This window comes from Camelina sativa, chromosome 16, assembly GCF_000633955.1.
Source record: "Camelina sativa cultivar DH55 chromosome 16, Cs, whole genome shotgun sequence".
Lineage (NCBI taxonomy): Eukaryota > Viridiplantae > Streptophyta > Magnoliopsida > Brassicales > Brassicaceae > Camelina > Camelina sativa.
This window is the reverse complement of record NC_025700.1, coordinates 27,490,033-27,505,027: the sequence shown is the minus strand read 5'-3', so window position 1 is coordinate 27,505,027 and position 14,995 is coordinate 27,490,033. Positions and strand designations below refer to the sequence as shown.

The 14,995-nt window shown below is 34.6% G+C and overlaps 3 protein-coding genes across 4 annotated transcripts in view; 1 reads left to right on the top strand and 2 right to left on the bottom strand.

Annotated features, from left to right (window-relative positions):
• LOC104752840 (beta-glucosidase 46) lies at positions 387-3,570 on the bottom strand. The gene is made up of 12 exons (XM_010475100.1): positions 3,376-3,570; positions 3,199-3,268; positions 2,855-2,913; positions 2,638-2,713; positions 2,401-2,475; positions 2,201-2,288; positions 1,865-2,117; positions 1,661-1,776; positions 1,295-1,553; positions 1,091-1,193; positions 901-1,009; positions 387-787 (listed from the first exon to the last, which is right to left on the bottom strand). Exons 1-12 carry the CDS (start codon positions 3,520-3,522, stop codon positions 583-585), a joined length of 1,560 nt encoding a protein of 519 aa, XP_010473402.1. The 5' UTR covers positions 3,523-3,570; the 3' UTR covers positions 387-582.
• LOC104752839 (beta-glucosidase 45) lies at positions 5,472-8,637 on the bottom strand. Its single transcript, XM_019238306.1, is given in 12 exon segments — positions 5,472-5,722; positions 5,865-5,973; positions 6,059-6,161; positions 6,276-6,534; positions 6,635-6,750; positions 6,831-7,083; positions 7,189-7,276; positions 7,556-7,630; positions 7,794-7,869; positions 7,977-8,035; positions 8,260-8,329; positions 8,445-8,637. Coding segments are annotated over 12 exon segments (1,563 nt in total). The 5' UTR covers positions 8,604-8,637; the 3' UTR covers positions 5,472-5,526.
• LOC104752837 (tubulin alpha-2 chain) overlaps positions 12,967-14,995 on the top strand; it is an 8,668-nt gene continuing 6,639 nt past the window's right edge. Inside the window, exons 1-4 of one of the 2 annotated variants that reach the window (XM_010475098.2) lie at positions 12,967-13,201; positions 13,528-13,762; positions 13,859-14,229; positions 14,327-14,847. In XM_010475098.2, coding sequence (XP_010473400.1) covers positions 13,109-13,201; positions 13,528-13,762; positions 13,859-14,229; positions 14,327-14,847 — 1,220 coding nt within the window. In that variant the 5' untranslated portion in view covers positions 12,967-13,108. Of the gene's footprint in view, positions 13,202-13,527; positions 13,763-13,858; positions 14,230-14,326; positions 14,986-14,995 lie in introns of both variants that reach the window. The other variant, XM_019238307.1, reaches the window with a different exon arrangement.

Here is a 14,995-nt window from a genome sequence, read left to right as displayed (position 1 = left end):
CTTTTTGACCACCAAGTTGATGACGATTTCGTTTCCCTTGCTAGTTTCTACTATAGTTACTAACTTATAACATTTTAACACACTTTGATATGTTTGCATTTATGGTTTCTGGTGGCTCTTAATTAATGTAATCACTTCAAAAAAAAATATTTTCTTGATAAAGTAATCACTTTGATGTTCACCTATAATGTAAGAATAATAAGTTTCTAATACAGTAATTGATTGTTTATGTTTTAACACAGTTTGGTTTTGCATTCATATATCATGGCGGATCTTAAAACAATATTTGAAACAAATATCAAAAATTCAAATTTAATGCTAAAAATATGGGCGAGTTTGAAATTATTCTAACAATAATTAATCATTATTTCCATAAAATATCTTAATAGATGTGTACCCCAATATTTTTCATAAACACGAATTTGTATACAAATTCTTGTTCAAGATTAGCGAAATAGATATGTATAAGATGCACAATATACACATTCAAAATAAAACAACAATACGAAGATTATTAATGAAGCCTTCCTAGTTTTGACTTCTTTTGTTCATCAAGAACACTAATTAAGTCTTAATTAATTTTCATTTTAGATATTTATCTATGTGATCTTCTATATTCACGTGCTGTTCAATGAAGTTCTTGTACCATGAAGCTGATTTCTTTGGCGTCCTTTTCAGAGTTGTATAATCAACGTGGAATAGCCCAAATCGAACCTTGTATCCGTACAACCATTCGAAATTATCTAATAATGACCACGCGAAATATCCCTTCACATTTGCTCCATCCCTACATAAGAGTTTACAATTAACTTATAAGGAATTAGTAATTGCCTAATTGGTTATATCATACATTCAACATCTCTATCCGTATGAGGTCCATTGTATATACAATTCACATACCTCATTGCTGCTTTCAAAGCATCCAAATACTCACTCAAGTATTGTATCCTTTTTGTATCATGCATAAGTTCTTTAATTGTCGTCTCGGGTTTCTGCAATTGTCCGAAACCTGCAAAAACCATCGTCAATAATTTTGTTCAAATCCATTTTAAAAAACTGGATATAACCCAAAAACATGAGGTAACTGTACCATTTTCGGTGATGTACATTGGTATGTTGTGGTACCTATTTTTTAGGTAATTCAACATCTTTTTGAATCCGTCAGGGTCAATATGTTGCCAATCTACGTCGGTCTATAATGTACAGAAAGACAAGCAATGCAAAAATTTATGTTAGAAACACTATAAATATTACAAGGAATCCAATAGAAGCGTATATATATAAATATACTTACAAGTTCTCCGATTGAGACATTGCCTTTCCGGTCTAGTTTTAGGGCGAATCCTTCGCTTTTAGAAGCTCCATCACCAGAATTACAAGCAGTGATCAAACAATCTTGGATGAAGTAACTTGTATAATGATTAATACCCAAAAAATCTGATTTATAGTTCTTGAGGTTATTCATTTCATTGCTCGAAAATTCTGGTAAAGCTGATCCAAGTATGTTCACCATTTCTTCCGGATATTTCCCAAATACAACGGGATCTAGAATCCTGACATATTTTAGAACACATCATATTAGAAAAAGTTGAGTATGTGAACTTTACATATAACTCATATATGAATTTTTCACGTTCTGCATAATTGTAACATAACATACCAGTTCGAATAAAAGGATTGAGCTCTCTCTGCCGCTTTTTTATCCGCAATGGAATCACTTACTGGTTCAAACCATGATGTTTGTACCACAATGCCAATGCTTCCCCTTTGTTCTTTCTACAAACCAGCGTATATATAACGTTATGATTATATACAAAATAGTTAAAATTAAGTCATATATATGGATATTATATTGGTTTGTTACCTGATATTTGGTTTGGTATATTTGAACCGCCTTCGAGTGTGCAAGGATCATGTTATGTGCGGCTATGAAAGGTTCAGTTTCCGAGTTCCCTTGACTACAATTTCCGTATGGCATGGAGCACCGGGCTGGTGGAAATAAACCTGCTCGATAGGCTAAGGTGATTTGTTGGTTTGGTTCGTTTAATGTCATCCAGTGTTTAACTCGGTCTCCAAAATGTTTAAAACATGTATCAGCTAAGTACCCGAAATCTTTCCTGATAAAAAATAACTAAGTACTTTAGTTTTAGACTTTTAGTTAGTTATGGTTAATTTAGTTAGAGGCAATTTAACAACTCACACCATCTCGGAGCTTAACCAACTTTTGAACCGGTTCTCGAGTTCTTGAGGATAGTCGAAGTGATTCAACGTCACAAATGGTGTAATCCCTGGAAACATATTTACATGAAATAATTTAATATCTCGAAGTTAAATTTCTTTCTATGCATTAAACCAAGAATTAAAAAGTAAAAAAAAAGAAACAAAAAAGTAAAAAATAACCTTTTCGAATGAGAGCATTGATCAAATTGTCGTAATACCTTATTCCCTTATAATTAATACCTCCAAATCTCCCTTCTGTATTTGATAAGATAAGATAAACAATTTGTTTTAACTTTCAACAAAGCAAAGAGATCGGTTTAGAACTTTAGATATCTCAACCGATCGATTTGATGGTAGAATATTAAGTTTAAACTGAACTTAATTATTACAATCATGACTAAGAAAATAAAGACTTACTAGGTAAGACTCTCGACCAAGAAATTGATAATCTGTAACTGTTGACTCCAAGAAAGGACATTGATTGGATATCTTCCTGATCATATAAAGTAGGTAGGTGTCAAAACGTATAAAGTAGATGATCTAAAATAATAATAAATGAACAACGGTTTTTTAGTATAAACTATATTTAAGATAAAGGCACAAAAATTTTATAATGAAATTCTTTAATTTTAACCATATATCGATGATATTGATCCGCTGCTATGTCTCCATTGCTCCCATCAACTATTTTCTCTGCATTTTTCAATATAGTATTGTCAATAAAATCAACATGCATGATAGCATCTACAAGATTAATTAAAACTTTGCCGACAAAATTTAAAACAAAAGCAGAAACTGTAACTAAATGAAAATTGCATTAGCACATAAATAATTACAAGATTAACATAGAAACACACAAACTTACTTCGAACCCAGAACTAAACAACAAGATTCATTCGAAACATAAAAATCATATTGAATGAAAAGAAAAAGAAAAATATATATCAAAAGAATCCAATACAAAATACATATACATACCAGGGTTTTCATGGACAAAGACATCCCAATTGTTCAGACCTTTTCCATCGGTTAAGTACGCTCCTTCATACTAAATACACCAAATAAGAACCACAAAGATTAGAAAACTAAAAGTATGAACTGACTCCTAAATCTGATTACAGAAGCATATATAGAAAGAGAAAGAAAAAAAAGTACTTGGAAAGCAGAAGAAGCTGTGCCAAAGAAGAAATCAGAAGGAAATGGAGATGAATCATCTGAAGTTTGTTGAAGACATGAACTGTAAAGAGGAAACAATAAGCTTTGTAATAAAAATATAATTGCAAAGTTGACAGAAATTTTCATATTTTTTTCTTCTCGTGTTTGTTTCTGTGGTTTGGTACGTAGCTACTCCTATCTATACGTGTCTATATTTATATGAAAATTGCAGAATATCTTTAATGCATTATTGAACATTTGGGGCAGTCTTGTCTACTTATTTAAAATTCCCCAAATTTCTACCTACTGAATATTTTCAAACTATTAAATATCATAAACTATACATCAATTTGGTTACAAATAGTAAAATAAAGATAAAGCATACCGTATTTTACATTATATTATAATCAAAAGGTATTTTTACATGCATTATGCCATTATCATAAAGTTCAACAGAAAATCATTAAAATTTAAGATAAGAACTTGTGCCTACCAACTCCATCTAGTTTCGTACGTTAATATTTACGGATTTTATTTTCCACAAATAGTATATATACAGTCTTTATATATACTATTTTTTTTCTACGCCATGTTTTTTTATATTACATACTTCTTCTCTTTCACAAAACATGTCATTAATTAAATACTTCCTCTCTTTCACAAAATTCATATTGTGGTTTATTTTTAAAAAAAATTGTAGTTTTGCGGGATAAAATAGATTTTAAAATTTGTAACTTTAGAACGTGAAAATATGATTTATAGCTTAGCAGTTTGTAATAAATGCTGACACTGTTCACGGTTTAAGATTAAAACCCCAATATTTCATAATATATATTTATCAATTAATGTTATCCAACTTGTTAACAACAAACGTGTTCATTAAAAAAATCTTATAATATTACTCGCGTGTTAAATATTTTAACATCCGTCGCCATAATTTACGATTGTATGACACGACTAATTCAAAACTTAACCTTTTTCTACATTTACTCAATTCCTTTGCAACATACTAAGAATTGGGAGATCTATAAAAAAAAAACTTACGGTTTCGAACAAGAAGTGGTGGTGCGGCCGAGAATGTTGACCAGTTTGGTTGAGGAGTTGGTGGTCCGGCGGCTGTGGATAGGATTAGTTACGTGGCTTCCCTTAGCTTCATAGCTATCGTCGGATGTTTCGTATCTCAACTTACTTCTTTTGAAGTTTCCAGTATCTGAAATTTTTTCACAGAACAAGGTAGCGTATACTGCAAGAAATACGAAAAATAGGAGAGAAAAAATGATAATCTTGATAGATTTATAAATTGACATCTTCTTCTTCTTATTCAACTCTTTAGCAATTTTTCTGTTGAGTTTAAATATATATATATATATAATTTGAAGATATCAACGATGGGGACCATACGATTAACTCAACCACGCAAACATTTAAAAATTTTAATTCTCCATTAAAATGTTGCAAGTAAACTTATACTTTTTACTAATTAAATCTGATTTGTCATGAATAACTTATAACTGTTATACAGTTTATATGGCAGCTAAGTTGACTTCTATGTACCTAGAAACGATCTTGTCGTAAAAAGACCAGAGGAATACATCAACAACGCAACCATATTAATATATGTTGCTAAATTTACGTTATCATTTGTTCGTGTGTCTTTTTCTTTAGTTTGTTTAACCAAATCGATAGTCTATTTGTAATTTACTAACTTTTTATCTTTAAGCAATACCTCACAGTTAGACACATTACGTAGATGATTTAAATTTCAAAATAGAAATGTTCAATAGTTTTATTTCCAACCAATAAACGTGTGTATGGGTGGGTACTTTTGTAAATTAAAAAGTTCTGAGAGTGAAATGAATTGGAATTATAGTGTTGACCCAAAAGTAATATATTATTTCCTTAACGTGTTCTTCAATATGTACAAAGAAGAAATTTTCAATAATTAAATTGTATAGTTCTCTTCTATTCACGTGTTCTTCAGTTATCGTGTAAGATTAGACAAATAAACATGTAACATATCAAACATTTTACTTTTAGAAGAAAAAAACAAACTTCAATCATTCAACAATGATAAGTTTTAAAACTTTAAATACTCTAGTGGTTTGACTTTCTTTGACAATGAATACGAATAAATAAATATTAATGTATTTGTTAATTATCAACGAGTTCTCTTCTATTCACGTGTTCTTCGATAAAGTTCTTGTACCATGAAGCTGATTCTTTTGGTGTCCTTTTAAGAGTTGTATAGTCAACGTGGAATAGACCAAATCGAAGCTTGTATCCGTCCAACCACTCAAAATTATCTAATAGTGACCACACAAAATAACCCTTCACATTTGCTCCATCCCTACCAAAAAACAAAAACTAACAACCTTATATAGAATTAGTAAACTGGCATTAGACATATAAAATGGTTTCAAAGATTAACTAAATGCATTCATCAAAATTCAGAACTGGATCGTTGCCTGAACTTTACGTAAATTATTTACCTCATTGCTGCTTGTAAAGCTTCCAAGTATCCACTGATGTATTGGATCCTTTTTGTATCATGCAGAAGCTCTTTATACGTTGTTTCAGGTTTTTGCAAGTCTCCAAAACCTTCAAACCATTAATAGTAGTTATTCAAGAAGTTTTAGAAAATAAATCATGACTTGATCATTGATTAAATCTTGAGGTCCCGTACCGTTTTCGGTTATGAACATCGGTATGTTTGGGTACCTATCTGTTAAATAATTCAACATCTTGTGGAATCCTTCCGGATCAATATGTTGCCAATCTACATCGGTCTATATAACATACAATAAAAATTGCTACTGAAACAATAAAACTTAATTGCTAATGGAGTTATAATATAGTCGCGAATATTGAATATAAAAAAAACTACGAATGAATGTACGTACAAGTTCTCCAATAGAAACATTGCCTATCCGGTCTAATTTGAGAGCAAATCCTTCAGCCTTAAAAGCTCCATATCCGGCATTGCAAGAAGAGGTCAAACAATCTTGAATGAAGTAACTTGTATAGTGATTAATACCAATGAAATCTACTCTTGAGTTGTTTAAGTTCTTCACTTCATTGCTTGAAAACTGCGGCAAGGCTGTTCCAAGAATATTTACCATTTCTTTTGGATATTTCCCATATATGACGGGATCTAAAATCCTAGTATGTTAGAATACAAATAGATAAGACAATATATATGAGTGAATATACTTAATATCGAGAAATAAGATCTCATATTTAGTAATATATATTAACATACCAATTCGAGTAAAATGACTGAGCTCTCTCAGCAGCTTCTTTATCCGCAATGGAATCACTAATGGGTTCAAACTATGATGTTTGTACCACAATGCCAATGCTTCCCTTTTGTTCATTCTACAAAAAAAGTATTCTATTTGTATCGATAAGATAACTTATGAAATCATGTTTTATGTATATATACATAAGTTTATTACCTGATATTTGGTCTTGTATATGTTAACCGCTTTTGCGTGTGCGAGGATCATGTTATGCGCGGCTATGAAAGGTTCGGTTTCTGAATTCCCCCGGCTACAGTTTCCGTACGATGAGGAGCAACGAGACGGTGGAAATCTACCCGTTATATAGCCTAAGATTACTTGTTGATTTGGTTCATTTAGCGTGGTCCAGTATTTAACTCGGTTCCCAAAATGCTTGAAACATATATCAGCTAAATAACCAAATTCATTCCTATTAAAATCACAGGCAAAAGAAGAAAAAAATTTGTTCACAGTCCATTGCAGTTTTAAGTAATTAGGGTTAATAATTATTTAGTAATTCTATTTAACCACTCACTGCATCTTAGGGTTTAACCAACTCTGAAACCGGTTCTCGAGCTCTTGAGGATAATCCATATGGTTCAACGTCACGAATGGTTTGATCCCTGAATAATTAATTAATCTCTGAGATCATTTTTCCGCAATCAATATCTGAGATTATAGTACATTAAATAATAGTATGAGTTTAATAAAGAGTGTTATTAATACAGTAAATAATACTCTTTGTCTAATGAATAAGATCAAATTGATAGGAACAAAATTGAATTTTAATTTATTAATTTTCATTAAAAACACACAAAAATACATTTTTTATTAAATAAATATATAATACGGATTCACTAATTAATTATTAATTATAAAAAGACAAAAGAGATAAATACTACCTCTACTAATAAGAGAGTCGATCAATATGTTGTAATACTTTATTCCCGAATAATTGATCCCTCCAACTTTCCCTCCTGTCTCACAAGTAATAAACTTTGGTTACTTTATTCCCGAATAGTTAGATTCAGTTACGATCTTTAAATCTATAATCTCTTAATACATCGGATTTTTTTTTATTATTATTTACCAAGCAATGCAATGTAATATTAAGCACTGGTTAAGTCAAATAGGACTTACTAGGTAATACTCTACTCCACGAAATTGAAAACCTATAACTGTTCACGCCAAGGAAAGTCATCAACTGGATGTCCTCCTAAGCATGTATTATAGTAGATAATATAAAATAATAACATCAAAATAATAAGATAAAAAGTAGTTGACAAGAATGAAATAAAAAGAATTATTCATAAGAGAAATAACCATAAATCGATGATATTGATCCACAGCTATATCTCCATTGATCTCGTCATGTATTTTCCCTGCAATTCCCATATATATAAAAAAAATCTAAGCTAATCTAAAACTATTTTAAACGAAAGATAAATCAAATGGAAACCAACATAAAATACATAGTTGTCAATCGAATAAGTGAATAACCAAAATTCTATGCTTGTGTTTTCTGAAACTAAATTCTAAGCTAACGTTAAAATAATAAAATAAAAATAAAACTAAAACGAAATGGATATCAAAATAAAATATATACCAGGGTTTTCATGGGTAAAGACATCCCAATTGTTCAAACTTTTACCATCGGTCGAGAACGCACCTTCATACTATTATACCAAATTATAGCAAAAACAAAAGAAATTAAAGAAATAACTGAATTTAGGAATTTAAAAAATATATATATATATATTATTAAAAACCAAAGGGAAGTTGAAGAAGTACCTGGTAAGCGGAAGAAGCTGTACCAAAGAGAAAATCAGAAGGGAAAATGGAGGATGAATCTTGTAAAATGCCATTTGAAGAAGTTTGATGAAGACCAAAAATATGAAATAATAAGCTTTGTAGGAAGATGATAACTACGAAACTGGTTAAAGTTTTCATTGTTCTTGGTTCTCGTGTGTGTCTTCAGATATTGTTTACTATTACTAATATATACGCACATCGGTACATGTAAGAAACGTGTAATATTTTGGTCTACCGTATGAGAAATTGTCAAATCTGTCTACTATATATAATATTTAACAAGCAACGGGAAAAGTCGCAAAGTTTAATAGAGAAAACAACAAAGGTATACAAAAGGAGCAACGTCAAAAGTGGAGCCCATGAGGGTCTTAACTCGATAAATGTGGATAATAAGTTTGGTCCTAGCAACAAAAATTTATTTGGGATCAAATTAGCTGAGAGAGTGTCCAGAAACCGATTTAAAGTTACATATATAACGAAAATTGAGAATTCAATAAGAAATGTTCACTTGAGATTAGGTTATAAATGTGGTCCATGAAAAAAATGGAAGCTTATGTGACCATTTTTGCTTCTTCTTGATTATTTTCCTTCATGGCTTAGGGGGTAGGTGATGACGATGGCCTAGAATGGTAACATGATTAGGTATTTTTATTTGTGATTATCCTACCCATGATTAACCAATGAATGCTAAACCGATATATCAAAAATCGTGCTTGGATAATGACAGACATATTGCTATATCGAATAGTAAACCGATTGGACAATGATGTAATTCACCAACTATTAAGATATAATCAGTTCTTTACAAATTGTAACTCAAAATAAAGCTTAACTAGTCCAATTAGTTATTTTGTTTTTCATTTCACAATATGAATCTTACTGAGGTTTAACAAATATTACCTTGAATAGTATACTCCCTCCCCATCCAAATTGATAGATGCTTTAAAAAGGTTTCCAAATTGAAATTTTATATGCATTTTTTATTATGGTTAATGTCTTAATGATGATGAATCTAAATTTCAAAAAAAATAATTGAATTTGTTAAATTACTATTGTTTAGAATTATTAAAAAAATTGTTAATCACAAAAAAGTTATAAAGATTATTTGATTTAATACTCCAAAATTTATGTGAAATTTAAAATTGCACTAAACCACTTTTTTTTTTTTTGGACAAACAGTGATTCTATTCATTCAAACAGAAGCATTACAAAGGAGGGGATAAAGTATCCCAGAGTTAAGACAAATACAAATACAAATAAAAGTTTTCCCCAAAGCCATAAAGATAAACAAGAGTAAGGTAGAGATCAAGCGAGACTCCATGAGGGCTGTGAAACTAGTGCTAAAGAGCACTTGGAGAAATGTGGGATCATGGTTGCAGGATCGGACATCTTCGAGGGTCTCGAGAGATGACAGGAAGGTCACGGTCAAAAGACACAATGCCGTAGGTAGAAGAGTCAGTGCCAAGGAACACACTGAAGTGATATACACTAGCAGGATCATAACCATGGCAGTGATTTGGGGGCCGATAGCCCGTATGGTGATGGAGGTGCTGGTGGTTGGTTGCTTAACAAGGTAGAGCCTGAAGTAAGTCGCTAGAATCATTGAGGGGTGGTTATTGGTAGAGAGAATTCGACCATAACCACAGCCTCGATAACTTGAATTCAGAACTAGCATGCCATGAAACTTCACGACCTTTGAAGCATTAGAGTTCAGGATAGAAGTTATCTTCAGGATTTGCAAGAAATAAGTGTAAAACCGTAACATAACAGGTAGGTCCTCTCTGCCATGGAGATGGTGATCAAGAATTCTACACAAAGTTAGTAGTCGGTAAAACACTGGTGAATAAAGAGCAGACCTGGGCTTCGGAGGAGAGGTTGGTTGCAAGACATTGGGTGTTAGAGAGTTCATCAATGAAGCTAAACGCAGGTGCAAAGAAGTGATGTAATATCGTGCTAGAACAGGTGGGTCCTCTCTGCCATGGAAATGGTGATCAAGGGTTCCACACAAAGTTTGCAATCGACACAACACAAGGACATAAATAAACGGCCTGAGCTTCAGAGGAGGGTATGATTGCTGGGAAATAGGAGAGACATGATAACTCCAGATTTGGGGGCCAATAGACAATGTCATAAGTTGAGCAGTAGCCATAGTTCTAACATACCCCTTGTACATCCAAGACAGACTAGCTACACGGATTCTCTGATGCAGTCTTCGAACACCGAGGATATCTAAGCAAACTAGTAACAATCTATAGGAAAACAGAGGGTTAGAATGAGAGAACCTGGACATTTGGAAGTTTTGCAAGACCATTTGGGAAGCTAACAAGCCGAGTTTGGGTCCAAAACTCATCCGCAGAAATCCAGTGGATAATGAGGATGGCTAGGGGAGTTAGTTCGTGCAGCGGCTAACCGGAGAGGAGAAGAAGTTCTGCTTCTCTGGTGGGTGTGGTCATGAGTCTGCGAAGCTCTCAGGGTGACATGTCTCTATAGCGAGAGTCCAATAGCGCAGGCAAGTCGCATAGCTGAAAGATTCCCCGCCAGTCAACGATTCCGACGTCCCCTGTGGAGGTTCAGATGATGTTGCGGAACAGGGTTCTTCAGAAGCGGAGCACAATCCGGTTCGAGAGAATTGGGGGTGCAGGGACTTTGAAGACGTCGACGGTAGGGTTGGGCGAGGGTAAAGGAGGATGGGGTTCGCCGGACTCCACATCCTTCGGTATGAGAGCAAGGGCAAGCCTTCTTCGTCTGGATCTGGGTTAAAGGTCGAGGACTGGTGACGACTCAAAAGGAGAAAATAAAAGGGGAAGATAGAGCTAACAAGGGAAACTAAGGAAACTATGAAACAGCAAAGCATCGAAATGGGTGAGAGGATCCGACGCCGGCGAGCCGGAGCTCTACCGGCGTCGGAGAGAATTGTTGAACGCGACGTCTCGAAAATAGTGTCCAAGAGAGAAAATATTAGGGCGAACTCGATTATTGCTTAGACTGCACTAAACCACTTCAAGTTTTGAAATTTAACTTACTTTTGTTATTCATGCAAGGTTTTCGTTTAGTTTACATTATTTTCAACAACAACAACAACAAAAAAAAAAAAAAAAAAAAAAAAAAAAAAAAAAAAAAAAAAANACTGAACTTTTTACATTTTCTGAAAAATCGAAAATTTAATCCTAACTCAAAACCTTAAATACTTTATCTAGTAATTGACCAACAACAGTTTCCAAAACTTCTCGGATATGATATGTATAAATGTCTCCATCTCGTCCGCCGACAAGATTAGCACAAAATAATTGGAATCACAAGTTGGAATTGAATTACGTTTTTTCTTTTGGTGGGTGTCGTCTCACCAACTTCACAGAAAATCAGATCACAATCTACTAAAATACTCATTGTCTAATCATTGCTAATTAAATCAAACGCTCACATGACCCACAAGGTCCACCACAACACATACATCATTTTATTGGAATCGTCTTTAAAACACCCGGACCGCGGATGACATGTATGTAATGGGCTCTCCCATCATAACTATCGGAACATTCATGACAAGTCCAAAATTATCAGTTTATGACATTGGGAAAATCCAATAGAAGCCCATCTAATTTGGTTATTTAAGCAAATAGTATATAGTCACGTAATGAGACGAATGAGGCCATCCTTGTTTACACTCCATTAGAGGAGGAGGATACATATAAAAGAGCCGGAATTGAGAACTGAATGACGACTACAACAACGACATTAAGAGGAAAAACCTAAGAGATAGGAGATAGGGTCAAAGGAAAACTTGACCTTCCAACAACGCATCTACAACACAATAGTCGCCAAAGCTTAAAAAATGGGACCAAGCCCTTACCCATAGAACAAGTCTAACAAAACCCTCAGTAGAAGGGAAAACGGAAAGACCATCAAAGTGATCCATACAATCTCACACCAAAGCGAGGCAAAATAAACTCCAAAGACTGTTTTCAAAAATGCATTCCGTTAAGAGACATATAGTCATTGAAACCACCACCTTACTAACTCTCTCTGGAGCCGCAGACCCCCTCATAAACAGAATAGAAATACGACAAGAAATCCAAAAGAAAATCCATGCAAATATACCTCAAATCTAGCATGTTAAGCTAGAAAAAACATGCTAAGCTGGAAGGAGGAAGCCATGATGAACGAAAAAGACTCGGCAACACGAAAAAAGTAAAAACAGTGGCCGTGCAGGGGCCAAAGATCAGTCAAAAGCTTCGTCAATCGAAGATTTTGGTTCAGTTCTCATCGTTTCGGTTTACTTTAAATATTGATTTGATCCGGTTTAATTCCCCACAATTTAAGGGATTTTGTTTTTTTCAAAAATAAAAAGAAACGTTCAAACGAAGCGAAACGAGCAAAATTCAAAATTAGAAAATACACCAAATTACACACATATCGTGGTTTAACAGCAACCTAATTACACGTGTCATATACGTGCAGATGGGATACGTTGGGCTTATAAATAGAGACAAACACATTGGGGGAAAACCTAGAAATCAAAACAAAAAAATTCAGATCTGAAAAAAAAGAAGAGCGTCTTCATAAACGCCCTTCTTCTTCTTCCTTCCTCGTTCTTCTCTGTAAAATCTCAAAGTTTCTAAATCTTACCCTTCCCCGTAACGAAGATGAGAGAGTGCATCTCGATCCACATTGGTCAGGCTGGTATACAGGTCGGAAATGCTTGCTGGGAGCTTTACTGCCTTGAACATGGCATTCAGGTTCGTCTCTTCCTCTTCCCATTCCTTTAATTTACATTCAGATCTGTATGTTTTCCTGTGTTTTGTAGATCAGATCTGAGATATTTGTCCCTTAGTTCTTCGGATTCATCATTTAAAATGGCAGATCTATAGTACCTAGCTGTTTAGATCGATGAACGAGACCTCTTGTAGATGTTAGATCTGTGTTTGATTTCGACTCCTTGGTTGATTCGAGATCCGGTTCTTTTGTTTTCCAAAATGTAGGTTCGATTTGATTCTGTGTCTTAGATCTTTGGATACTCTTATTGATTGTGTTGTTTTTTTTTTTGTATCTGGATTTTATACAGCCTGATGGCCAGATGCCGAGTGACAAGACCGTTGGCGGAGGTGACGATGCTTTCAACACCTTCTTCAGTGAAACAGGTGCAGGGAAACACGTCCCACGTGCTGTCTTCGTTGATCTTGAGCCAACTGTGATCGATGAGGTCAGAACTGGTACTTACCGTCAGCTTTTCCACCCTGAGCAACTCATCAGCGGTAAAGAAGATGCAGCTAACAACTTCGCCCGTGGTCATTACACCAGTAAGATACTCACTCATCCCTTGTTTATATCTCCAGTGTATTCTATTGTGTATTATTAAACTGATTTTATTTTTGAAACCTTATTATTGATCTCAGTTGGGAAAGAGATTGTTGATCTGTGCTTGGACCGTATCAGAAAGCTTGCTGATAACTGTACTGGACTCCAAGGATTCCTTGTCTTCAACGCTGTTGGTGGAGGGACTGGATCTGGTCTTGGATCTCTCCTTCTTGAGAGACTCTCTGTTGACTATGGTAAAAAGTCCAAGTTGGGTTTCACAGTTTACCCATCTCCACAGGTCTCTACCTCTGTTGTTGAGCCTTACAACAGTGTCCTCTCCACTCACTCACTCTTGGAACACACCGATGTCTCTATTCTCCTCGACAATGAAGCTATCTATGACATCTGCAGACGTTCCCTAAGCATTGAGAGGCCAACCTACACCAACCTTAACCGTCTTGTGTCTCAGGTATAGAACCAGCCAGCAACAACTATAACCCTTCTAACTAGTAACGTTTCTGCTGCTTTGTTTCTAGTGTTTACTCTTTTTATTTATTTGGTGCCAGGTTATCTCTTCTTTGACTGCTTCTCTGAGGTTTGATGGTGCTTTGAACGTTGATGTCACTGAATTCCAAACCAACTTGGTCCCATACCCAAGAATCCATTTCATGCTTTCCTCCTACGCACCAGTCATCTCTGCAGAGAAGGCCTTCCACGAGCAGCTCTCAGTTGCTGAGATCACAAACAGTGCTTTTGAGCCTTCTTCCATGATGGCCAAGTGTGACCCACGTCACGGGAAATACATGGCTTGTTGTTTGATGTACCGTGGTGATGTTGTTCCCAAGGACGTGAATGCAGCAGTTGGTACCATCAAGACCAAGCGCACAATCCAGTTTGTTGACTGGTGTCCTACTGGTTTCAAGTGTGGTATCAACTACCAGCCACCAACTGTTGTTCCAGGAGGTGATCTTGCTAAGGTGCAGAGAGCTGTTTGTATGATCTCCAACTCCACAAGTGTTGCTGAGGTGTTCTCCCGTATTGATCACAAGTTTGATCTTATGTACGCAAAACGTGCTTTCGTCCACTGGTATGTTGGTGAGGGTATGGAAGAAGGAGAATTCTCTGAGGCTCGTGAGGATCTTGCAGCATTGGAGAAGGATTATGAAGAGGTCGGTGCTGAAGGTGGTGACGATGAGGATGATGAAGGAGAGGAATACTAAGAAACATGTTTCTAA